This window comes from Hylobates moloch, unplaced genomic scaffold (assembly GCF_009828535.3).
Source record: "Hylobates moloch isolate HMO894 unplaced genomic scaffold, HMol_V3 SCAFFOLD_13, whole genome shotgun sequence".
In the NCBI taxonomy this organism is placed as follows: Eukaryota; Metazoa; Chordata; class Mammalia; order Primates; family Hylobatidae; genus Hylobates; species Hylobates moloch.
The window spans coordinates 93,183,100-93,209,253 of NW_026652288.1; the positions used below are offsets into that span (position 1 = coordinate 93,183,100).

The 26,154-nt window shown below is 40.0% G+C and overlaps 1 protein-coding gene across 4 annotated transcripts in view; it reads left to right on the forward strand.

The window, feature by feature from the left end:
- KLHL24 (kelch like family member 24) overlaps positions 1 to 26,154 on the forward strand; it is a 53,180-nt gene that overhangs the window by 17,111 nt on the left and 9,915 nt on the right. For 3 of the 4 annotated variants that reach the window (XM_032171734.2, XM_058426800.1, XM_032171733.2), the window contains 4 exons: positions 13,178 to 13,362; positions 14,947 to 15,065; positions 21,370 to 21,558; positions 22,945 to 23,133. In XM_032171734.2, coding sequence (XP_032027625.1) covers positions 13,178 to 13,362; positions 14,947 to 15,065; positions 21,370 to 21,558; positions 22,945 to 23,133 — 682 coding nt within the window. Of the gene's footprint in view, positions 1 to 1,578; positions 1,656 to 13,177; positions 13,363 to 14,946; positions 15,066 to 21,369; positions 21,559 to 22,944; positions 23,134 to 26,154 lie in introns of those variants that run through there. The other variant, XM_058426801.1, reaches the window with a different exon arrangement.

Here is a 26,154-nt window from a genome sequence, read left to right on the forward strand (position 1 = left end):
TTAAGAAAACTAAACAACTTCAGAGCTGTGTGACTATTAGCTCTTCGAGAACTTTTGTGAACACACAGTATCCCTCTAAGGGGAAAATCATTCCTTTTTGCAAGACAAATACCCCTGTAGCAGACCGAATGGTCTGAGCTCAGATGGGGCTAATAATACTCAGCCTGCATATCTCATAGGATTAGAGTAGAAACCAAGGGTTATATGTTGTAAAATCAAAATAAGACATTTATTACTAATATTTATAAAGACATAATTTGAATGCAATCAGATTGCAGCCTAAGGGTCCCATCACTCTTTTGAAGAGATACTTTTCCTAACTTACTTAATTATTTGATTTCCAAAAATGTATTTTATATCCAATTTTTAAGGGAACGAATCTATTTCCACAGTGAAACATCTATTTATAAATTGCAGTATCACCTTTCTTTAAGAGACAAGTATAAAAACCAAACTATAGTTCTATTGAATTTGCAGACTCTTAAAAATATGATAGCAGATATTTATTTTATGTGGGCATTACATGAGGAATCCTTTATTTTATAACTCTGCTATCACCTTCTGTCCCTTACATTTATCTTTCACTTATCTGTTACTGCATGTTTGCTATGGGAATTAGGAGACCGGAGAGACCACTGGGTGAAACAGGAGGATTTTATTTAGGTGGCCACCAACTTAGTGGATTAACATCTAAAGGTTGAGCAATGAACAAAGACAGGGCTTGACTTTTATTTATGCTGCTAAAGTGGAGTGGCTAGCCAGTGGCGTGAAATTTGCAGGGCAGGGAAACCAGGCTTGCAGAAGCAGAACAAAGGCAGTTAATTGTACTGTGAGAGGTTTTTGCAATTTAGGCATGTTTTGTGACTTTGCTGTGTTACATAGAGAAAAACAGGAACTTATAAAACCTTTGCAAACTTGTAAAGGTAGTTACAAAACTAGTTGTGAGAGCAGAACAAAGAATGATAGTATGGGGAGAGAATTTTAGGGGGAGACTGATAAGAACTTGTTTTTCTCATACTTGCTTTTGGAACCCATTTTTTGGGGGCCTTTGCCTGTTTTTGCAGATAATGTTATTATAGCTCCAGCTGGACTTTGGATGTTAATCTGCTGAGTTGGTGGCCACCTAAATAAATCCTCCTGTTTCACCCAGTGATCTCTCCAGTCTCCTGATTGCCACAACATGTTGGCATTAATCACTAGGAATTTCATTATCTGAACAATGTGTATTATTTGTACAGGTTCTCATCTTTCTGAGAAACTCCAAACTTCTTTGAAAGAGGAGTGATGGCCGGGCGTGGTGGCTCACGCTTGTAATCCCAGCACTTTGGGAGGCTGAGGCGGGTGGATCACGAGGTCAGGAGATCGAGACCACGGTGAAACCCCGTCTCTACTAAAAATACAAAAAATTAGCCGGGCGTGGTGGCGGGCGCCTGTAGTCCCAGCTACTCGGAGAGGCTGAGGCAGGAGAATGGCGTGAACCTGGGAGGTGGAGCTTTCAGTGAGCCGAGATCACGCCACTGCACTCCAGCCTGGGTGACAGAGCGAGACTCCGTCTCAAAAAAAAAAAAAAGAGGAGTGATGTCTCCACTTCTTCAACAGCAGTTCATTCCTCTGACTTCTGCTGCAGTCACTCTACTGAAACTCCTCTCAATCAGGTCATCACTGACCTTCTATTTGTTATTTGCTAGCCTCTCTTCAGTCTTTATCTAGCTTGAGCTCTTTCGAATTTGATATTATTAATTGCCTTATCCATCTTGAAATACCTCCATTGGCTTCTGGAATGCCATTCTCCTTATGGTCCTCCTATTTCTCCAGTTGCTCTTTTTCAATTTAATGGTTCTTACTCCTACATCTAGTCTGAAATATTATCTGCCTGATTCACATCTCTTTGTCTTCTCTTATTTACTTGCCTAGGTGACCTTATCTCATCTATTTTCATGGTTTTAATTACCATGCATGCTGTTGACTACCAAACCAGCCCAGACTTTTCTCTTCCATTCATTCATTTATATTTCGTTTTCAAATTTTATATATCTTATTTATTTTTTATTGCATGTATATATTTCTTTTTAAATTTTTATATGTTTTTTACTTGACTGTGCATCTTTTTAAAATAACAGGCAAAATAACATTAGCACATTTAAACTTAATAATAATAATTCATATTATCTAATACGCAATCTGTATTCAGACTCCCCCAGTCTTCCAAACTGTTCTTTAATAAACCTGGATCCAAGCTAGGATTACTCATTATGTCAGGTTATTTCTGTGAAATCTCTTTTACTTCAAAACAGTTTCTTTTTTATGATTCTGACTTGTCAATGGGGAAGTTGTCCAGAAAAATATTCTCCCTTTTGGATCAGTCTCATTGCTTCCTTATGGCATCATTTAGCTGTGTCTCCTGGAAACTGGAAGTTGGTTCTATGAGCTTCAGTTAGATGAATATAAGTTAAATATTTATAGCTAGAATTAATCCTATGTAATGTGTATATTATATTGCATCATATTAGCAATCACAGCATATCTGGGTGTCCCACCATTAGTGATGCAGAGATTAACTCTGGTTTAGGGTGGTGGCAGTCTAATCCCTCCGATGTACAGTTAAGTTATACTCTCTATATCAGCCAGTGTTCCTTTAGTATCTATTCTGTGCCAAGTATTGTCCAGAGCTCAACCCATAATAGAAATTCTCCCTATATACCCACGTGTCTCTTAAGTGACAGAGAAATCCCGAAAATGCATTATATTAAAAACAGTGTGGTGGTAGTTTCCCAGAAAGAGGACATAGGCCAATTTAAGAGCATGAAAGCTTTGATAATCTGCCCTGCCAGTTTTAAACCCTTAGGTGTGTGGAAAAAACGGTAGAGACTAATCACAGAAGGAGTAAAGCTTAGAAACAATGGCTATAGGCCAGGTGCAGTGGCTCACACCTGTAATCGAGCACTTTGGGAGGCCAAGGCATGGGGGTTGCTTGAGCCCAGGAGTTCAAGACCAGTCTGGACAACATAATGACACCTTGTTCCTACAGAAGAAAAAGAAAAAATTAGCTAGGCATTGTAGCATGCACCCGTAGTCCCAGCTACTTGGGAGGTTGAGGCAAGAGGATCACTTGAGCCTAGGAGTTTGGGGTTACAGTGAGCCGTGAGCAGGCCACTGCATTCCAGCCTGGGTGGCAGAGCAATACCCTGACTCAAAAAAATTCTACTGGCCAGGCGCAGTGTCTCACACCTGTAATCCCAGCACTTTGGGAGGCCGAGGCGGGCACATCATGAGGTCAGGAGATTGAGACCATCCTGGCCAACATGGTGAAACCCCATCTCTACTAAAATACAAAAAATTAGCGGGCATGGTGGAGCGTGCCTGTAGTCCCATCTACTTGGGAGGCTGAGGAGGCTGAGGCACGGGAATCACTTGAACGTAGGAGGCGGAGACTGCAGTAAGCCGAGATCGCGCCACTGTACTCCAGCCTGGCGACAGAGACTCCATTTCAAAAAAAAAAATTATTATTAATTAAAATTTTAAAAATAGGCATTCTGCAAAAATGCTGATACTATATAACTGCACTACATCCTCTGCCTTTACTCAGAGTGCCCTTAGAATCTTTTTTTTTTTTTTTTTTTTTTTATCTGAGACAGGGTCTCACTCTGTTACTCAGACTGGTGTGTAGTGGTGCCATCATGGCTCACTGCAGCCTCCACTTCCTAGGCTCAGGTGATTATCCCACCTCAGCCTCCCAAGTAGCTGGGACTACAGGTGTGCATCACCATCCCTGGCTTATTTTTTGTAGAAATGGGGTTTCCCCATGTTGCTCAGGCTTGTCCTGAACTCCTGGGCTCAAGAGATCCTCCCACCTCGGCTTCCCAAAGTGCTAGGATTACAGGCATGAGCCACCATGCCAAACCGCTCTTAGCATTCATAATTTCCTCTCTTTCCTCCTTTCTTCCTTCGGCCCTCTTCCTGACTCCCCAACATGATTTTGAAACTTGTTTCTAGGTCAGAAGTTTAATATTAGTATGGAAAATATTTGAGGTAGAAAAAGTTCATATTAATACTTAGATGCATGTTTGGGCTCAGAAATACTTTTGAACTCTGTAGAGAATTAATATGGTAGCTAACTTAAACAGGTCTTAAATTTCATCTAATAAATATTTGAGTTACCTTTATGTGCCATCTCAGTATGCTAAGTGCTAGGCTTCAACCCTTTTCATCTGAAGAAAAGTAACTTACTTTTCTGCTTGTGATGGGCCTCTCTGCCCCAACCTCATCCCAATTCATGAATAAACTGATATTTACTCTGTGGTCCCTGACTGATGTTTCACATTCCTGACTATTGTTTAACAATCTGATTCTGATCTCTAGTACACCTAATTTCCATTTCTTGCCCCTGCTTTACTCCAAATACTGATTTCCATATTTCCCATACCAGCCTACATATCAAACTTTTAAACTCATGATTGCTTGGTAGTGTGGTTCTGATGCTGCTGCTTTTGCATCCTGTCCTGATCCACATCCTTAGCATCTACCATAACGATTCCCTGGAAAGACTCATTTCCCCTGATAGATGCTAATTTTCCATTTTGGTAGGCCTGGGCTGCCTACAAAATGAGGTTCCCAAGAGGAAACATGGATGGCACTAAACTGGGCAAGTGTCTTCTGATATATTGACCATACATGGCAAGTTGTTCTGTCTGTGAAAAAAATTGATGCCCTTTGCCAGACTCCACTGAGCAATAGACATAGCTGAGACTTAATAAGTTCATCATTTTGAGGTTGGAATCAGCCATTAAGTACTTGTCTCTTCTAACGTTTTCTACTATCTCTTACCTGATAATCAGTTACTATATAGTGAATATAGGAATCCAATGGCCGTAATGAGGGCAAGCCTCAAGTTCTGTTGAAAACAAATGAGAAGACCAAGGGAGTTCTAAATATATTTTTCCTTAAGAAATGGTGTTTGTGATTATTTAATAAATTCCTTCATTCCATATTTTACAAGTGATAAAACTGAGGCACAGTTAACTCACTTGCTCCTAGTCACAAAGCTAGTTAGAACCAGAGTCAGGGCTAGAAGTTAGTGTTCTGAATTCCTATTCCAATCCCACTGAAGAATGCTATTCTCCTATATTATAGGATGAGTAGCCTACCATTTATATATGTATGTTAATTCATTGTTTTGAACTCAAATATTTTTACGTAAAGAGTATACATTGTAAATCTCCCTCTGCTTAACCCTTCAGAGAACCATTGATTCTGCTCTCAAAGGATACCTTTATTACTAGTTTTTTGAACCTCTTTTAGAAGTATTCTTTGTATAGCTGGGCATGGTGGCTCACGCCTATAATCCTAGCACTTTGGGAGGCCGAGGCAGGTGGATCACCCGAGGTCAGGAGTTCGAGACCAGCCTGACCAACATGGTGAAACCCCGTCTCTACTAAAAATACAAAAATTAGCTGGGTATGATGGTGGACACCTGTAATCCTAGCTACATGGGAGGCTGAGGCTGGAGAATCACTTGAACCCGGGACTCAGAGGTTGCAGTGAGCTGAGATTGCACCATTACACTCTAGCCTGGATGACAGAGCTAGACTCTGTCTCAAAAAAAAAAAAAAAAAAAAAAAACAGAAATATTATTTGCATAGTTGTATGTGAATGCCTCCCTACTTCTTTTATGCAGATAGTAGGGTACAGCACTCACAGTTCTGCACCTTGCATTTCCCACTTAACAGTATCTTGGAAACTGTTCTATATCATCACACATAGATCTCATTATTATTACTATTATAGAACATTTCAAACTTGTTCTTTTGAAAGAGCTATATGGTATCCTATTTATGGATATACCATAATTTATTTTATTTAATCAATCTCTTTATGGGTATTTAGGTTGTTTCTAATTCATTTTTTTGCCATTGCAAATGATACTTAGTGAATATTCTTGTACATTGTCTTTGCATACATACACTGTTAATTTATAGTTTGAATTACTAGAAGTAGACTTGCTCAGTCATAGGATATGTGCATTTTAAATCGTTACAGGTATTATAAAAATTGCCTTTCAATTTATACTTCAACAAAAATATGAAAGTGCCTATTTCTGCACCCCTTTGCCAATATAATTTGTTTACATTACTTTTTGTAAATCTTTGCTACTCTGCAAAGTGAAAGTGGTATCTCATAGTTTTCATTTACACTTCCTTCCTTCCTCCCATTTTTTTTTTTTTTCAGGTTCTCGCTCTGGTCGCCCAAGCTGGAGTACAGTGACACAGTCGTAGCTCACTGCAGCCTCAATCTCACAGACTCCAGCAAACCTCCTGCCTCAGCCTCTCGAGTAGCTGGAACTACAGGTGTGGGTCACCATGCCCTGCTAATTATTATTTATTTTTTGTAGAGACAGAGTCTCACTTTGTTGCCCATGCTGGTCTCAAACTCCTGGGCTCAAGTGATCCTCCCACCTTGGTCTCCCAAAGTGTGCATTTACTTTTTTAGTGTAGATGATTGAGCATCTTTTCCTGAGTTTGAAAGCCATTTGTAGGTTGTTGGTTTTTTTCTGCAATCCATTGAACTCTAACGTATCCAAATTCTGATTGCAAATAGAAACAAACTCACCAGCTCAAGCATAAAAGGGAAATTTATTAAAAAGATACAAGAGGCTGGGCACAGTGGCTTACACCTACCTGTAATCCCAGCAATTTGGGAGGCCGAGATGGGTGGATCACCTGAGGTCAGGAGTTTGAGACCAGCCTGGCCAACATGGTGAAACCCCGTCTCTATTAAAAATACAAAAATTAGCTGGGCATGGTGGTGCATGCCTATAATCCCAGCTGCTGCAGAGACTGAGGCAGGAGAATGGCTTGAACCCGGGAGGAGGCAGAGATTGCAAGATCGTGCCACTGCACTCCAGCTTGGGCAACAGAGTGAGACTCCGTCTCAAGGAAAAAAAGGATACAAGAATCAGTGTCTTGTAGGACCTAAGAGCAAAAATTCAATAAGACCTCAAAGAAGACTGGAACAGGCTACTAAAAAGCTATCAGAAACCAAGTTGTGCCTTCTCTCTACCTCTTGCCTCTGCTTTTCTCTGTGTGTCTGCATCATTCCCTCCCATTAGTCTGGCAGAATATGGCCACACATAGGTTTGGGGTTGACATATTACAAGTTCAGTCAGTCAGAGAAAATGAATCTCTCCTTCTCTTGGGGAGACATAATCTCTGATGTAGCCAGACGACATTTTGTGGATATTTACCTATGGTCATGGGAGCAGAATCACGTAGCAGAAATGTGATGACTGAAAATCCCATCCTGTGCTAGGTTGAGCAGATGCCCAATAGTAACCGTTAATAGTAAGGTGGTGGTGGTGTTTTTTTTCTTTTGTTCTTTCTTAACTTGCGGCAGGGTGGGAAAGGAGCAATATGTTAATTGGAGAAAATTTAGAGAATGGGAGAAGCAAAAAATGTTACCCAAATTTTCAGCTCGAAGAGGTAACATTGTAAACCTTTGGCATTTTTCTTTTCTTTTCTTTTTTTTTTTTTTTGAGACAAGGTCTCCCTCTGTAACCCAGGCTAGAGTGCAGTGGCGCGATCATGGCTTGTTGCAGCTTAAGACCTCCCTGGCTCAAGGGATTTTCCCACCTCAGCCTCCTGAGTAGCTGGGACTATAGGCACGCCACCATGCCTAACTAATTTTTGTATGTTTTATAGAGACAGGATCTCACTATGTTGCTTAGGCTGGTCTCAAACCCCTGGGCTCAAGTGATCCTCCCCCTGTTTTAGCCTACCAAAGTATTCTCTTTTTTTCTGTATGAATTTATTATTTCATTTACAGGGTTGTAATCTATTTCATAGTCTGTTTTTACCAGTTAGTATATGGTAAGTGTCTTTCCATAACATGAATATTCTATAACCCACCCATCCCAACATTTGTTTTTAATTTTTTACCATTAAGTAAGATGAACATCTTTGGTGGCTACATATTTAAGCATGTCTATGATTAGTTTCTGGCGATAAATTCTTAGATAATTGCCAATTTCGAAAAGTTGGCATTTCGAGTCTTTTGATCAATACAGCCATTTTCATATAGAAGCAGTCCTACCTATTGCCGTTTCAGGTGGAAAGCCTTACCACACAAATTGATACTGTGTCCTCACCAAGTTTAAAAGCTCTGGCCGGGAGCGGTGGCTCACGCCTGTAATCCCAGCACTTTGGGAGGCCGAGGCGGGCGGATCACGAGGTCAGGAGATCAAAACCACGTGTTAGGAGGCTAACACAGTGAAACCCTGTCTCTACTAAAAATACAAAAGCAATTAGCCGGGCGTGGTGGTGGGCTCCTGTAGTCCCAGCTAGTTGGGAGGCTGAGGCAGGAGAATGGCGTGAACCCAGGAGGCGGAGCTTACAGTGAGCCGAGATCGTGCCACTGCACTCCAGCCTGGGTGACAGAGCAAGACTCCATCTCAAAAAAAAAAAAAAATCCCTAAGGCTTATGGCTGGTATAAGTGTCTAATGGGGTCATTTATATTGGTGAATTCACCATAATCCAGTGATTCCCTCTAGGCTCAGGAACTTTTTCTTTTTATACAGTAAGAATAGATCAGACTATTAGAGGCAGATTTAACATTAAGTATGACAGACCAATTAACTCATCTCCTAGTCTGTATATATCTGTTTGCAATAAGAAATGGAATTAACAAGGAGGCTACCTATTTTAAGTCAACGTGCCCAGTAATATTCTCTAACTATGGACAAGTCACTACATGGGAAGCCAGAATTTTCAAAGGTCATTTGGCAAGCATGGAATTCAAACAGAGTTAGTAGACCTTTAGAACTGAAGTCCTCTCAGCTAGTATAGCTTGAGGAAGTCTCACCCACGATCAAAATATTCTTGCCAAAAAACCAATACTATTCAAGGTAGCTTAGCTTAGATTGTCTCTCCCTTAGATAATAACCTGAATGGGCACAGCAAATGTTTGCCTCAGTGATTGTCATCTCTTTGATTCATTTCTTTATTCATTTACTTATTGCTTCTACAGCTGACCAATCCCCTTTTTTGATACATAGTTTCTTTTAGATAAATTAGTACATTGAGTTTGGTAACTGTCATATCTTACAGACTAGAGAACCATTCTGTCTCTTTAAGGCTTAAAGTCTCATATCTCTATTTTAGTTCATTATTTTGATTTCATGGTTTGATTTTCAGGTATTTCTGGGTTTTAGAATGGTGAACAGACTATATCACTAATATCTCTCCCTTCTCCTTCCCAATTTCATACTACATGGAAACATTTCCTTTCCTATTGTATATATTTTAAAAATATATATTCAGATATTCTTATTAGCCAGGATCAGTTTTCAACCCTTTTCTTTTGGGCATTCCACATGTCTAGCATATTTGGCATTAATTACAAGTAGGTCAGTTATTTCAGCCAGAAATTCCTCTATTTCACCTTTCAAGATATTTAAACTGAATCCAATAATTATTTATTACATTTTTAAGTGTGGTTTAGAATATCCTGTGGATTTTTTTTTTTTTTTTCCCCAAGATGGAGTCTTGCTCTGTCACCCAGGCTGGAGTGCAATGGCACAATCTCGGCTCACTGCACCTTCCGCCTCCTGGATTCAAGCACTTCTGCCTCAGCCTCCAGAGTAGCTGGGATATCAGGTGCCCGCCACCACACCCGGCTAATTTCTGTATTCTTAGTAGAGACGGGGGTTTCACCATGTTGGCCAGGCTGGTCTTGTACTCTTGACCTTGTGATCTGCCCACCTGGGCCTCCCAAAGTGTTGGGATTACAGGCGTGAGCCACCACGCCCGGCCCTATCCTGTGGATTTATGATTGTTTTATCTTTCACGTAAATCAAAGAACATGAACTTTTAATTTGATATTTTCTCAAATTAATGATAAAAGATGATTTTTTTAGATGTATTACCATTGTAAAAAGGATAATCTGATCATCACACTTTCCTAGAAGCAAATGGAGAGAATTAATACTAAAGTAACAAATATTTGTTATTGCATCACAGCAGAAAATCAGATTTCTTTTTTTTTTTTTTTTTTTTTTGAGAGAGAGTCTCGTTCTGTCACCAGGCTGGAGTGCAGTGGCACGATCTCGACTCACTGCAACCTCCTCCTCCTGGGTTCAAGAAATCCTCCTGCCTCAGCCTCCCGAGTAGCTGGGACTAAGGTGCACCACGCTCAGCTAATTTTTGTATTTTTAGTAGAAATGGGGTTTCACCAGGTTGGCCAGGATGGTCTCGATATCTTAACCTCATGATCCGCCCACCTTGGCCTCCCAAAGTGCTGGGATTACAGGTATGAGCCACCGCGCCCGGCCTGGATTTTTTACTTTAAAGAATTTATGAAGCTGGGCATGGTGACTCATGCTGTAATCTTCGTGCTTTGGGAGTCCAAGGCAGGAGAATGGCTTGAGTGCATGAGCTTGAGACCAGCCTGGGCAACATTGTGAGACCCTGTCTCTACACACACACACACACACACACAAAAAGTAAATTCACTAGATGTGGTGGCATGTGCCTGTAGTCCCAACTACCTGGGAGGCTGAGGCAAGAGGCTCACTTCAGCCAGGAGTTGGAGTTGCAGTGAGCCACGATCTCGCCACTGCACTCCAGCCTTGGCAATAGAGTAAGACCTTGTCTCTATTTGAAAAAAAAAAAAAAAAAAAAGAATTAATGAAATAGAGTGACATGACATTCACTGTAGAAATAGATTACATGGGTGTCCAGAATTTTATTTATGCTATACTATCATCTTTTCTGCCATTTTGTTTTACTTGCCATTATCAGCTGGAGTAACCTATTTCCTTTAAGGCCATTAGCTCCCTGCCTAAGATAAGTATTTCTCCAAGCTTAAGAAATGATGCTTTTATTGGGTTAACAGTCTCTGATGAGAACATCAGATATATCTAATTAAGCTAAAAGCCATTTTGTTGCAAATAGGATATTTAATACAGGCAAAACTACTAGCCTGCTAATCCTTTCAGATAGACACACGTTCTAGCAGACATTGAAGTTACCCTTTATTTATTGGTACTAAATGTTTTAGCAATTATCTTCTCATGCTGTTTTCTCTTTCTGTTCCAAAATACAAAAACAGATAACATATGTTTATTGGGCTAAGAAGTCTTGAAAGAGGCAAGCAAGTTTAAGCAAAGGGAAAGTATAAACCAAGTAATGTACAATAAGGAAAGGATAAAACAAAATCCTGTGATATATAATCATTACTCTGGATTTTATATTAAGACAGAAGTGATTTAACTTCAGTGACTAGCAGTGTTTGTTTTGATTGATCAATAAATAAGACTTTGAGGAATATCACCTTTTTTGAGGATTTGTCTTAGATTTTAAGTGTGTTTTAGGAAATGATACTTATATGGAAAGAATGATAGATGTCAGTAGTTATACTACTAAAGTATCTGGTGCTGTGCCTCTTTATTTTTAATATTTTTATTTTGGAACTACTTGGAAAATAGTAAATATTACTGATAATATTTAGGTCCTTCTGTTAATGTTTTACTAAATTCTAGGTAAAGGTTATATAATTTCCTGGATTCCTAAAAGTACTTTTGGTTGGATGTATGGAGAAAATTCTTTTCTCCCATATTTATTTCTGATTTTATAATGGAAAAAGTATGTCTGGCATAGAATAGGTACATGATTTGGTTAGTTGACATAGGTCTGAGTAAATGTAGCTAGAATAGCTCTGTTAAAAGAGACACGCCAATATTGCTTGTTTTTTCCTACTGTAATTGTGTAACAGCACACTGACTAAAATTACAAATCAGTGTCTTGATGTGGGGTTTTTTTTTTCCCTCTATATTTAAGTAAGAGAAGAAGGATTGTTGGCATTTTTCTTTGTGAGACTTAACTTGTAGCAACCATAAAATGTAACTATAAAAGATTTTCATTTAGATTATATTTGTGAAAAATACAAAAGCTAAAGAATTTTAAAATTCCTAAACTATCAATTGAATCTTATGAACAAAAAATTGTGGATAAGCTTTTGGTTATTCCTGTCTCTATTTTAAATCTAAAAAATGAGAGAAGCCAGTGATTAACATAAACATTAGAATTCTTTTAGTGGTGTTAAATGCTATTTTTTGCATTCTAAAAATAGCCCAGGCTCATTATTGGTTTGGAAATTTGTAATGATAGAAATGGGGGGAGCCACATAATTCAAAGACAACTATCTTTAGCATTTTGGTATATTCTTTCCAGATACATTTTTTAGATAGTATTGAACATGCCTAATGTACAATTTTTCATCTTGCTTTTCTCCTTTAACATTCTTGTTATAAACTCTGTTAGCCTTTTTAGTGATTGCCCAACATTTTGAGTTGTATTACCTTAATTTACTTGACTTTGTATTTTTTTTTTTTTTTTTTTTTTTTTTTTTTGAGACGGAGTCTCGCTCTGTCGCCCAGGCTGGAGTGCAGTGGCGCAGTCTCGGCTCACTGCAAGCTCCGCCTCCCGGGTTCACGCCATTCTCCTGCCTCAGCCTCTCCGAGTAGCTGGGACTACAGGCGCCCGCCACCACGCCCGGCTAATTTTTTTTGTATTTTTAGTAGAGACGGGGTTTCACCGTGGTCTCGATCTCCTGACCTCGTGATCCGCCCGCCTCGGCCTCCCAAAGTGCTGGGATTACAAGCGTGAGCCACTGCGCCCGGCCTTGTATTTTAAAAATTAATTTCTGAACAAGTACATATACATATTAAAGGGTGCTTGGATTATACTATGAATTAGTTTTTTAGAACTAGCAAGCTGATGAAAAAGCACCATTTTCCTACAGTTAGAAAAAAATGCATTATCTTACCTTGTGTGGTTATGCATACCTGAATCACTGCAAAACTGCATTTGAAAGTCATCCTTAATATTCCCATATTCTGATTGGGTTAGATAGGATCTTTGGACTTTTTTACAATTTTCAGGTCAAAACCAATAGAAAAAAATACCAATAGAAATTTTCTGTGGAATAATGATGTCACTGGCTCCCCTGTAAAAGTTCTCAAAGTAAGTAATTTCTAGCCTGTACCGTTTGGCACATGCACAGAGAAGAAACTTAACTGTTTATAATAGTGCGTGGTTTGTTTTGAGAGTTTTAAGAAAAAATCTGGAGCATATTTTAATGTAATATTATTATATTATTTATGTACGCTAATAATTATTATTTTAGGTCCACTGGCTATTCTGAGGTGATAGTTGTCGTTGGAGGATGTGAGCGAGTTGGAGGATTTAATCTTCCATACACTGAATGCTACGATCCTGTAACAGGAGAATGGAAGTCTTTGGCTAAGCTTCCAGAATTTACCAAATCAGAGTATGCAGTCTGTGCTCTAAGGAATGACATTCTTGTTTCAGGTAAATATAGAATTATTACAGTAGCTACTTTTAATTTGGACACAGCTTCATTATTTTAAATATAAACAGTGTCTTAAAATAGTGAAATGTGAATACTCCCACTTTAGGAAGATCAGTTTACAACAAATAAAACCAAGAATGACTTTTTGCTCTTTTTTTTTTTTGAGACGGAGTCTTTCTCTGTCCCCCAGGCTGGAGTGCACTGGTGCGATCGCGGCTCACTGCAAGCTCTGCCTCCCGGGTTCACGCCATTCTCCTGCCTCAGCCTCCCAAGTAGCTGGGATTACAGGCGCCCGCCACCACGCCCGGCTAATTTTTTGTATTTTTAGTAGAGACGGGGTTTCACCGTGTTAGCCAGGATGGTCTCGATCTCCTGACCTCGTGATCCGCCCGCCTCGGCCTCCCAAAGTGCTGGGATTACAGGCTTGAGCCACTGCGCCCGGCCGACTTTTTGCTCTTAAAAACAGGTACAAGGCCAGGCGCGGTGGCTCACGCCTATAATCCCAGCACTTTGGGAGGCCGAGGCAAGCAGATCACCAGGTCAGGAGATCGAGACCATCCTGGCCAACATGGTGAAACCCCATCTCTACTAAAAAATACAAAAATTAGCCGGGTGTAATGGTGAGCAACTGTAGTCCCAGCTACTTGGGAGGCTGAGGCAGGAGAATCACTTGAACTTGGGAGGCGGAGATTGCAGTAAGCTGAGATTGCGCCACTGCACTCCAGCCTGGTGACAAAGCGAGACTCTGCCTCAAAAACAAAAAACAAACAAAAAGCAACAACAAAAAAAACACAAACAGGTACAAGATGACATGGAATGATTCACAAAAGATCCACCAGAAAATAACTTTAATCATGTCATATTTTAAATGCTCTCAAATGCATGTAGAATATGCTGTAATTTTTTAAACTTTACCTCTTTGCAAATCAGAAGTACTCATAGAATTAAACATTTCTAATTCACCCATGTTTTCTGAAATTCCCCCCAAAGTTTATGAAGTAAGATTTGCTTTAAAATTCTTAACTTGAACTTCTTTATGATATGTGATATGTTACCTTTAAAATTAGAAAATAAAATGACAGACTTGTACAAAGTATAACTATAGAATCTATGATGGGAAGTCTGTTAATTGGTAAAATAATTTCACCAGCTTTGCAGATTATTATATATATTATCCACACTGAGAAATATAACAATACATACTTTATTTTTTACAATAGTATGCTTTTTGAAAAATGAGTGAATTAAAAAAAAAACCTTTAGAATAATACCACTATTTGCGTGCTTCTGATGTCTTACTCTTAAATTAACAATCTTTTATGTTTGTAAAATTCACATCCTGTATTTATTTTGGATCTATAATTATCACTTATCAAGAAAACAATTGGTGAAGTTTAAATTTGCTCTGTAGAACTATTTCCATTAAACTTCAAGAGGTCTTTATTTATTGAGCTGAATTCTCAAATTCTTGAATTAGATGAATGAATTCCATGTTTTCTTTACCTATGCCTTGGTGGCACAGATGTCTTGGTGACAGCTATATCATGATAAATTATTGTGTGTGCATTGTTTTGCATTTAAAGGTGGAAGAATCAACAGCCGTGATGTCTGGATTTATAACTCACAGTTAAATATTTGGATCAGAGTTGCCTCTCTCAATAAAGGCAGATGGCGTCACAAAATGGCTGTCCTCCTTGGTAAAGTAAGAGAAACCACTTTTTATTACTATTGCTGGTACCTTTCCAAAGTAAATACCACAGCTGAATCTTTCATTTTACTCACCCTCTGGGTATTTTGGATTCAAATTGTATTTCCTTCCATTTCTAACCTCAATAGATAAACCAAAGATATAAACAATATGACACTGTACTTTTGAATGGATATTTTGTTCTCCTAATTTGGAATTCATGGCAGTGTAGCACATTTCTCTTCTCATGCATCACTGGAGTCCAAATGCCTAAGAAGCATTGGAAAATAAAGGAGTTACATCAAATACAGACAGGCCAATGTCTAACCCACACAGTTTGTTTTCTTTTTACTAACTTTGCCACTCAGGCAGAGATATATTTGTCCAAAGTCATGTATTTTATCTTTTTTATTTTAAATAAATATTAAGATAAACTCACTAACAGGCCAGGCACGGTGGCTCACGCCTGTAATCCCAGCACTTTGGGAGGCTGAGGTGGGCGGATCATGAGGTCAGGAGATCGAGACCATCCTGGCCAATGTGGTGAAACCCCATCTCTACTAAAAATACAAAAAATAAGCTGGGGTTGGTGGTAGGCGCCTGTAGTCCCAGCTACTCAGGAGGCTGACGCAGGAGAATCGCTTGAACCCGGGAGGCGGAGGTTTCAGTGAGCTGAGATCGCACCACTGCACTCCAGCCTGGCAACAGAGCGAGATTCCACCTGAAAAAAAATAAAAATAAAAAAACTCACATTTTTAAAGAAAACCTATTTTTGACTGCAGCTAACGATTATTATAAACAATACATTATTTGGGTTCTGAACCATCTACTGTCTGTAGGAACCTGAGAATCAAACTTTTTTTTTTTTTTTTTTTTGAGACAAGGTCTCTCACTCTATTGCCCAAGCTGGAGTACAGTGGCATTATCTAGCTCGCTGCAACTTCTGTCTCCCCAGTGCAAGTGATTCTCCTGCCTCAGACACCTGAGTAGCTGGGATTACAGGTGTTCGCCACCACACCTGGCGAATTTTTGTATTTTTAGTAGAGACAGGGTTTCGCCATGTTGGCCAGGCTGGTGTCCAACTCCTGAGCTCAAGTGATCCTCCCACCTCGGCCTCCCAGAGGGCTGGGATTATAGGTATGAGCCACCGCACCTAGCCAGTTTCCAAACTTTTTAAAAGCAACTACAGGTGGAGTTTCCAAAATGCTTGGGACCAGAAGTGTTTCTGATTTTGGATTTTTTTTTTTTTTCTTTTCTTTTTGACAGGTTCTCACTCTGTTGCCCAGGCTGGAGTACAGTGGTGCCATCACTGCTCACTACAGCCTTGACCTCCTGGACCCAAACTATCCCTTCGACATCAACCTCCCAAGTAGCCAAGGTCACAGGTGCACACCACAATGCCTGGCTAATTTTGTATTTTTTGTAGAGATGGGGTTTCTCCATATTGCCCAGGCTGGTGTTGAACTCCTGGGCTCAAGTGATCTGCCTGCCTCAGCCTGCCAAAGTGCTGGGATTATAGGCATGAGCCACTGCACCGGGCCAAATATTTTGGATTTTTTTCATATTTTGGAATATTTTCGTTATATTCATTGAGCATCCCAAATCAAAAAATCCAAGATCTGAAATGTTCCAATGAGCATTTCCTTTGAACATTAATGTCATCACTCATAAAGTTTCAGATTTGGAACATTTTGGATTTCAGGTTTTTTAAGATTTGGAAAGTTCAACCTGTATACTCTCTTTTAAAAAGTCATATCTAATACAAAAATTTATTACATAACAGATGAAAATACAGCAGTTGTACCAAGGATTACCTTGGAGTCTGTAGCTTCTCCCTGCCCCCATCTCCATCTGCTCGTCCAAAACTACCTGAAATTAATGAACAACTAAAAGCAGTACACTTGCTTTCGCATATGTCTTTGACTGATCTCCTAGCATTCCTTTCTAAGAAGATTGCTGTCTCATAGGCCCTCCTATGGAGACAGTTAAGTACCACCAATGAAAAAACAAAGCCCTAGTTGAAACAGAAATGGTGACCAGGAACCCTTCTTGGTCAGCCTCTTACTAGTCCTCCTTCCTCTCTTTCCCCACAAGGGTTTCTTAAAACCTCTATACTAGGCCAGGTATGGTGGCTCACACCTGTAATCCCAGCACTTTGGGAGGCCAAGGTAGGTGGATCACAAGGTCAAGAGATTGAGACCATCCTGGCCAACATGGTGAAACCCAGTCTACTAAAAATGCACAAATTAGCCGGGCATGGTGGCCCACACCTGTAGTCCCAGCTACTCGGGAGGCTGAGGCAGAAGAATCGCTTGAACCCAGGAGGCGGAGTTTGCAGTGAGCCAAGATTTTGCCACTGCAGTCAGCGTTCTGTTAGGAATCTAACTGCACAGCAGTAGGTGAGCAGCCACTGAGTGAGCTTTACTGCCTCAACTCCTCCTGTCAGATCAGCGCACATTAGATTCTCATAGGGGCATGGACAGCACATATGAGGGATATCTAGGTTGCGGCTGCTTATGAGAATCTAATGCGTGATGATCTGAGGTGGAACAGTTACATTCCCAAACCATCCCACCCCTCACCAGTCCCCCACCTAGACCTGTGGAAAAATTGTCTTCCATTAAACTGCTCCCTGGTGCCAAAAAGGTTGGGGACTGCTGTGTAGAATACTAGAGCTTCTCAAAACAGAGTTTATATATTTTTATTTTTTTGAGATAGGGTTTTGCTGTGTTGCTGAGGCTGTAGTGCAGCAGCATAGTCATGGCTCACTGCAGCCTCCACATCCTGGGCTCAAGTGATCCTTCTACCTCAGCCTCCCTAGTAGCTAAGACTGCAGGCACACACCATCACACCCAGCTAATTTTGGTATTTTTTGTGGAGATAATGTTTTATCCTGTTGCCTGGGCTGGTTTCAAACTCCTGGGTTCAAGCGATCCTCTTGCTTCAGCCTCCCGAAGTGCTGGGATTACAGGCATGAGCCACCATGCCCAGCTCAACACACAGTTTAAAAGCTGTTAATTCCTAACGACCTGGATCTAGTGTGCTGCTGCTGTCTACAAGGCCAATGAAATAATGAGGACCTTGAGACAGATTTACTGGAAATAAAATATTAATAGAATCTTTTCTAAAACCATTTGGTTTGTCAGTACCTACTATATTATATATAGTGGTTGAGGCTGTGCCTCAAGAAGGACAAAATATTACTGGAAAAGAGGGGCTAAAATAATCCAGGGGTTGGAAGGAGATGCTGATACAAAGGCAAATGAAAAGTATTGATGTCTCAAAAACCATGTATGTATTGGTAAACTCAAATTTATTTGACAAAATAGTGTACTTGACTTGAAGATACTCAAAGTTTAGAAGCACTAAATCAATAAAGAAAAGGAATCATTCCTATCTTACACAGCAAGTACTCAATTCATGGAAGTCATTTTGCTAAAATTACAATATAGATTTAATTCAAGCTTATAAAACATACTTGAATTTATAAATACTCTGTTTAAGGAAACCTGGGGTGGTTTAGATTATAGAATCTTAGGGGAGCACTCCCCAGTGTAACTTAGAAGTGTGTCTCAGGCTGCAATCCTCAAGAAAAAATAAAAAATTACCGGGTGTAGTGGCTCACGCCTATAATCCCAGCACTTTGGGAGGCCGAGGCAGGCAAATCACAAGGTCAGGAGTTCAAGACCAGCCTGGCCAACATGGTGAAACCCAGTCTCTACAAAAATACAAAAAATTAGCTGGGTACGGTGGCGGACACCTGTAATCCCAGCTACTTGGGAGGCTGAGGCAGGAGAATCGCTTGAGCCTGAGAGGCAGAGGCTGCAGTGAGCTGCCTGCTGCACTCCAGCCTGGTGACAGAGTGAGACTCTGTCAAAAAAAAAGAAAAAGAAAAAATCTTAGAGTAGGAAGGGATGATGGAATAATGGAGAATATTTAATATAACTTGGTCATCTTATAAATAACCCCAAAGAGATCAAGTCACTTCCCAAGATTACACAAAAAATGATAAAGCAGAGGCAAAAGCTCAGACTTTTCTTAATCTAGAGGCCTTTTATCTTGATGCTCATGGCATGTATTATATTTTAATTTACACATGTAGGAGTACTTATTAAAGTTTAATCCTCAAAATTATGCCATGTGATAGATACTATTATTGTCTACATTTTAAAATTGAGGAAATATAGCCAGGCATGGTGGTGGGCACCTGTAATCCCAGCTACTCAGGAGGCTGAGGCAGGAGAATCCCTTGAAGCCAGGAGGCAGACGTTGCAGTGAGCTGAGATCATGCCATTGCACTCCAGCCTGGGCAACAGGAGCGAAACTCCGCCTCAAAAAAAAAAAAATTATAAAATTGAGGAAATAAATTTGAGTCTCCAAAAGGGTAGATAAATTGCCCTTATATTGGAAGGCAGAGCTGGTGATCAAAGCCTGTGCCCTTAATTGCTACATCGTGCCACAGGTTCCATACTCCATATAGCTGTGTGGTCTTTTGTAAGTTACTTAACCTGTCTGAGCTGCGTAGTGTTGGGGACACAAACTCACCAACAGATTATTTTAACATAATGTGAGAAATGCATGATAGAAGTGGCATTGAGTACTGTGGAAATTTGGGGGCGCACAGAAAGATAAATTGTGGACAAATTTGAAGGACAAGGTATGAAATTTGGCCTTGACCCTTAGACATTCATTGTTGAAATATTAAGAGGAATTGATAAAGTATTTTAGGAAGAATAATCTATGGTTTAGAGCGAACAAGAGTGGAGGCCAGAAGGTTATTTGAGAGATATGAAATGTTGTGGACCCTCAGGTGGGTGATGGCAGTGGGAAACGTAAAGGAAGGGGTAGATGTGAAAGATGCTGTGGAAGAAGACTCAGTGGGACTTAATAGTTAATTAGCTATGGAGGGAAGAGTTAATGATGACAGTCCATTAAGAGAAATGTGAGCTGGGCGTGATGGCTCACGCCTGTAATCCCAACACTTTGGGAGGCTGAGGCAGGAGGATGGCTTGAGGGTGGGAGAATGGCTTGAGGCCAAGAGTTAGAGACCAGCCTGGGCAACAGAGGGAGACCCTGTCTCTATGAAAAATAAAAATAAATTAGTAGGGTGTGGTGATACACAGCTGTGGTTTCAGCTACTTGGGAGGCTGAGGTGAGAGGATTACTTGAACGTTGGAGGTTGAGGCTGTAGTGAGCTGTGATCATGCCACTGCACTCCAGCCTGAGCAACAGAATGAGACCCATTTCCAAAAAAAGAAAAAGAGAGAGAGAGAGAAACGTGGATATTAAGGTGCTGGAGAGCTTTGTTAGGTTGAAAGTTCACTATATAAACCATGGATTTTTTGCATATAAGCCATTTAATAAATATCTTACTGATTGGTTCACCTGTCTTATAAAGATACTAATTTGCCATACCTTTCTTGTATTTGTGAAGAGAAAATGTACATAAAAGCTCTGTGAACTTTAAAGTTCATTTTGTGTCAAGTACTTTTCTAGGTATTGTAGGGACTAAAAGAAAGGCCTGCCTTTAGCACTCTCATAGTCTAGTAATTCTTTCCTAATATTTTAGTTTCACAGCTCTAATACTTTATAATAATCAAATATTTCATTACCCATAAGTGTGAATATTTAAGCTAAATTGTACAATTCTCAATGTGAGCAATATTACCCCCAAGGGGGCAAAGATTGTTTCTTAGAAGGTGAAAAAAAACATGTACTCTTTCATGTATAAAGCACAGATATACATGCATTAAGGTAAATAGATACACAATTTATCTGTGGTATTACAGTTTTATTGAGGGAAGACTATTAGGAAGAAAATACCTAAAAAGGCTCCGTGGATTGTGATGGTGGTAGGGGATGATGATTTTTAAAAAGGCTTAAAAACTCTCGGCCGGGCGTGGTGGCTCACGCTTGTAATCCCAGCACTTTGGGAGGCCGAGGCGGGCGGATCACGAGGTCAGGAGATCGAGACCACAGTGAAACCCCGTCTCTTCTAAAAATACAAAAAATTAGCCGGGCGTGGTGGCAGGCGCCTGTAGTCCCAGCTACTCGGAGAGGCTGAGGCAGGAGAATGGCGTGAACCTGGGAGGTGGAGCTTGCAGTGAGCCGAGACTGCGCCACTGCACTCCAGCCTGGGCGACAGAGCAAGACTCCGTCTCAAAAAAAAAAAAACAAAAAAACTCTGAGCTAAATATATTGCAATTATATTTATTTAGCAAGGGCATTTTAAAGAGAAGAGATCCCTTAATTCTTTAACCAACTACTTCAGAATTCAGACTTTTGATAATTAAGATTTTTCCATGTATTTTACATATAGGTATATGTTGTTGGAGGCTATGATGGGCAAAACAGACTTAGCAGCGTAGAATGTTATGATTCCTTTTCAAATCGATGGACTGAAGTTGCTCCCCTCAAGGAAGCAGTGAGTTCTCCTGCAGTGACTAGCTGTGTAGGCAAACTGTTTGTGATTGGTGGAGGACCTGATGATAATACTTGTTCTGATAAGGTAAGCCATGCACTTTTAAAGAAATTACCAATAATAAGTATAAGAAGGGAAATACAGAAGGCTTATCAAGTAGGTAGCCAGGTCACTTAGTGTGAGGGGTCTTTTAAAAATTTTCTGGTACTATATACTTTTGGAGAAAAACATTGAATTCTGGGTTGCTAAAGTGAGACTCTAGTATATCTAACAATTTGCTCTAACAAATGTGATCCAATCTTTTAGAAATGAGACTATCTGGCCGGGCGCGGTGGCTCACGCTTGTAATCCCAGCACTTTGGGAGGCCGAGGCGGGCGGATCACAAGGTCAGGAGATCGAGACCACGGTGAAACCCCGTCTCTACTAAAAATACAAAAAAATTAGCCGGGCGTGGTGGCGGGCGCCTGTAGTCCCAGCTACTCGGAGAGGCTGAGGCAGGAGAATGGCGTGAACCCGGGAGGCGGAGCTTGCAGTGAGCCGAGACTGCGCCACTGCACTCCAGCCTGGGCGACAGAGCAAGACTCCGTCTCAAAAAAAAAAAAAAAAAAAAAAGAAATGAGACTATCTGTGTAGAAATTTTCTACTAAATAAATTGTTCTGAGCCTTTGCTATCATCTACAAAACCTAAAAACTATTTATACAAAACACAGTTGAGAAGTGAATTAGCAAAGGGTAAGACATAGTAACTAAATATGCTGCTTCCAACTGGGTCATTTTCTACATACTTTTGAAGTATTTTTCAGAAAAAAAGAAAAGGAAAGGAAACCTCCGTAGTGAAAATAGAGGATGGCTCAAAGTTGCTCCGGTTCAGTAAACTCCTGGGACGAAAGAATGTGTGCTATCCTGACATCTCAGGAAATGTTTATTCTGGAAAAAAGCATCTAATGCCTAGCTGGTTTAGCAATGTTAACTGAATTTTGTCAATCTATTAATTCTTTTTCTAAATTCAGTTTAAAATAGTGTGATCAAATGTTACTTATTTAGAATTTTTTATTTCAGAATTTGTGATAATTCAGAGCATACTGACTGAATTGAGGTTTACTTGTTTTCTTTTGAAGAAAGCACTCCCTAAAAGCATTAAGAAGTTATATTCAGATGTGAGGCGTAGTTATCCTACATAACACAATTGTAAAAAAATTTAGACTTAATTTTAGTGTACAAACCTGGTGGCCATTCATTCTAGAAACAATCTCTGTGTGTTTGGTACTCTATTCTGCTTGATAGTAATAAATTTGCATTTTATTTGAGAATGTTCATAATTCAGACATTTCACTATCAGGCTAACCTCTCAATTCTCTGAATTAATAGGATTTTATTTTAAATAATGTTTGTAGGTGTGGGTAGATTCTTTATTAAGTACATTTCCATTTTTTGTTTAGAAATTTTAATTATATATTTTTATATGTTATTAGGTTCAATCTTACGATCCAGAAACCAATTCTTGGCTACTTCGTGCAGCTATCCCAATTGCCAAGAGGTGTATAACAGCTGTATCCCTAAACAACTTGATCTATGTTGCCGGTGGACTGACCAAGGCAATATACTGTTACGATCCAGTTGAAGATTACTGGATGCACGTACAGAATACATTCAGCCGTCAGGTAATAACATAAAGCAGTACAAAAGAAAAATAAATCTAAGAGAGATGAAGTACATAATCATTATTAATACACTGGAATTTCAATTTTAAAATATTTCAGGCCGGGCGTGGTGGCTCACGCCTGTAATCCCAGCATTTTGGGAGGCCGAGGCGGATGGATCACTTGAGGTCAGGAGTTCAAGACCAGCCTGGCTAACATGGTGAAACCCCATCTCTACTAAAAAATTATGGCTGGGCGCGGTGGTTCATGCCTGTAATCCCAGCACTTTGGGAGGCTGAGGCGGGCGGATCACCTGAGGTCAGGAGTTCGAAACCAGCCTGACCAATATGGAGAAACCCCGTCTCTACTAAAAATACAAAATTAGCTGGGCGTGGTGGCACATGCCTGTAATCCCAGCTACTAGGGAGGCTGAGGCAGGAGAATCGCTTGAACCCAGGAGGCGGAGGTTGCGGTGAGCCGAGATCAAGCCATTGCACTCCAGCCTGGACAACAAAAGCAAAACTCCGTCTCAAAATAAATAAATAAATAAAAATAAAATAAAATAAAATAAAACAAAATAAAATAAAAAAATGGGTGTGGTGGCATACACCTGTAATCCCAGCTGCTCAGGAGGCTGAGGTGGGAGAATCACTTGAACCTGGGAGGCAGAGGTTGCAGTGAGCCGGGATCATGCCACTGCACTCCAGCCTGGGCAACAGAGCGAGACTCCGTCTCAAAAAAGCAAATAAATAAGTAAAATAAAATATTTCATGTTTGCTTGAATTATTTTATATATTTTTTAAAACTCCACATAAAGCATATGGCAACCTGTTTTGAACTCCTTCCAAGGGGTCGTTTTATTGAAATAACTTCCTTTTTACCATCCCATGGAGAAGTATCTGTTACACTTGGGCTGTTCTTTTTTTTTTTTTTCTCTTGACTTTTTTCACAATCCTACTCCAGTATTTATCCCGTCTCTTTCATATTTTAGAAGAGAAGAAATGTTTCCAAACTGGTCGCTTCTTTGGTTAGAGGCTGGGAAATCTGTTATTTCTGTTATAAAGGAAGTGGCTGTGCTCAGCTTTCTTTCATCCATATATTCTACCCGGAGCCCTACTCCCTACCCACACTGCCACCTCCCAAAAGGCCTTTTCCCCACCTTTTGATTCATGGCTCTTTTTCCTTCCACCCCCAAAATGCTTGATGGTTCTGATGCTGAAAATCTGGCTCTACACATACCACTCTAGAGATGTACTCTCAAAGGTCACTGCTAATAATCTCCTCACTCTTGTTCATACTCTCTTGTTTTTCTACCCAGTCCTTAAATATGTTCCTTGAACCTGTCCTCTGTCCTCTTCCCAGTTTATACTCTTTCCTGAAATATCTCATTTACTGCTCAGCACTGATGTCTTCCAAGTCTATATTGCCATCAAAGCCTCTCCTATGTTCCAAACTCAAATTTCTAACTGCCTATTTGATATTTTATTTGATATTTTACATGGGTATATCAAGATTTTAAATTTCAAATAGAACTCACCTTCTTCCCCAAACCTATTTTTTCTATATTTCCAAATAACCTAGAAACTTAATGTATTAGATTATCTTTTTCTTCTCTTGAATTAATCTAGCCTATCAGTTCTCCTATTTTTTCCATTCCTATTGTTTCTATTTTTGTTCAAGTTCTTACCAAGTTTTACCTAAACAAACAAAAATACTCTAATTAGTCTTCCTTTCTCTAATATCTTGTCTTGCTAGCTCATTTAGCCATCAATTTTCTTTTTCTTTCCTTCCTTCCTTCCTTCCTTCCTTCCTTCCCTCCTTTCCTTTCCTTTCCTTTCCTTTCCTTCCTTCCTTCCTTCCTTCCTTCCTTCCTTCCTTCCTTCCTTCCTTCCTTCTTTCCTTTCTTTTTTTTTTTTGAGATGGAGTTTCGCTCTTGTCGCCCAGGCTGGAGTGCAATGGCGCAATCTCCGCACACTGCAAACTCCGCCTCCCAGGTTCAAGTGATTCTCCTGCCTCAGCCTCCTGAGTAGCTGGAATTACAGGCGCCCACCACCAAGCCCGGCTAATTTTTTGTACTTTTAGTAGAAATGGGGTTTCACTATGTTGACCAGGCTGGTCTCAAACTCCTGACCTTGTGATCCACCTGCCTCAGCCTCCCAAAGTGCTGGGATTACAGGCATGAGCCACCATGCCCAGCCTATTATTTTTCAATAAATCTACTTATTGTCTCTTCTTTGATTGGAAACCTATTAAATAAAATCCAAAACTTTTACCACTTCATTCTAGACCTTCTATTGTCTGACCTTCATTTGACCTTTCAGCTTCACATTCTATAACTTTACCTCAGGTACCTTAAGTATCTGTCATTTGTAGTCTCTGAACAGATCATAAATGTTCTTGCCCGGGTTCATGCTGTCTTCTTATCCTGTAATGCCTTTTTTACCTTCTTTACTTGTAATTCTACTCATCTTTCAAGGACCACTTCAGTACAACAGAGTTTAACTGGGGCAGAATGGATCTATTTTGCTTTCTGATCTGTTAAAGCACTCATACCTCTTATGGCAATTGTATATTCCCTTATGGGTATAAATGTTTATTTCCTATACTAGAATTTAGTGTCTTCTTCTTTTTTTTTTTTTTTTTTTTTTGAGATGGAGTCTTGCTCTGTCGCCCAGGCTGGAGTGCAGTGGCGCGATCTCGGCTCACTGCAAGCTCCGCCTCCCAGGTTCACGCCATTCTCCTGCCTCAGCCTCTCCAAGTAGCTGGGACTACAGGCGCCCGCCACCATGCCCGGCTAATTTTTTGTATTTTTAGTAGAGACGGGGTTTCACTGTGGTCTCGATCTCCTGACCTCGTGATCCGCCCCCCTCGGCCTCCCAAAGTGCTGGATTACAAGCGTGAGCCACCGCGCCCGGCCAATTTAGTCTTCTTGAGGACACTATTTCTTCTAACTCATCTTGTATGTATCTTGCATTTATTTCTGCATAGTAAAGATATATATATTGAATAAGTAAACGAGGAAGTACCAGAGGGACTTAATTT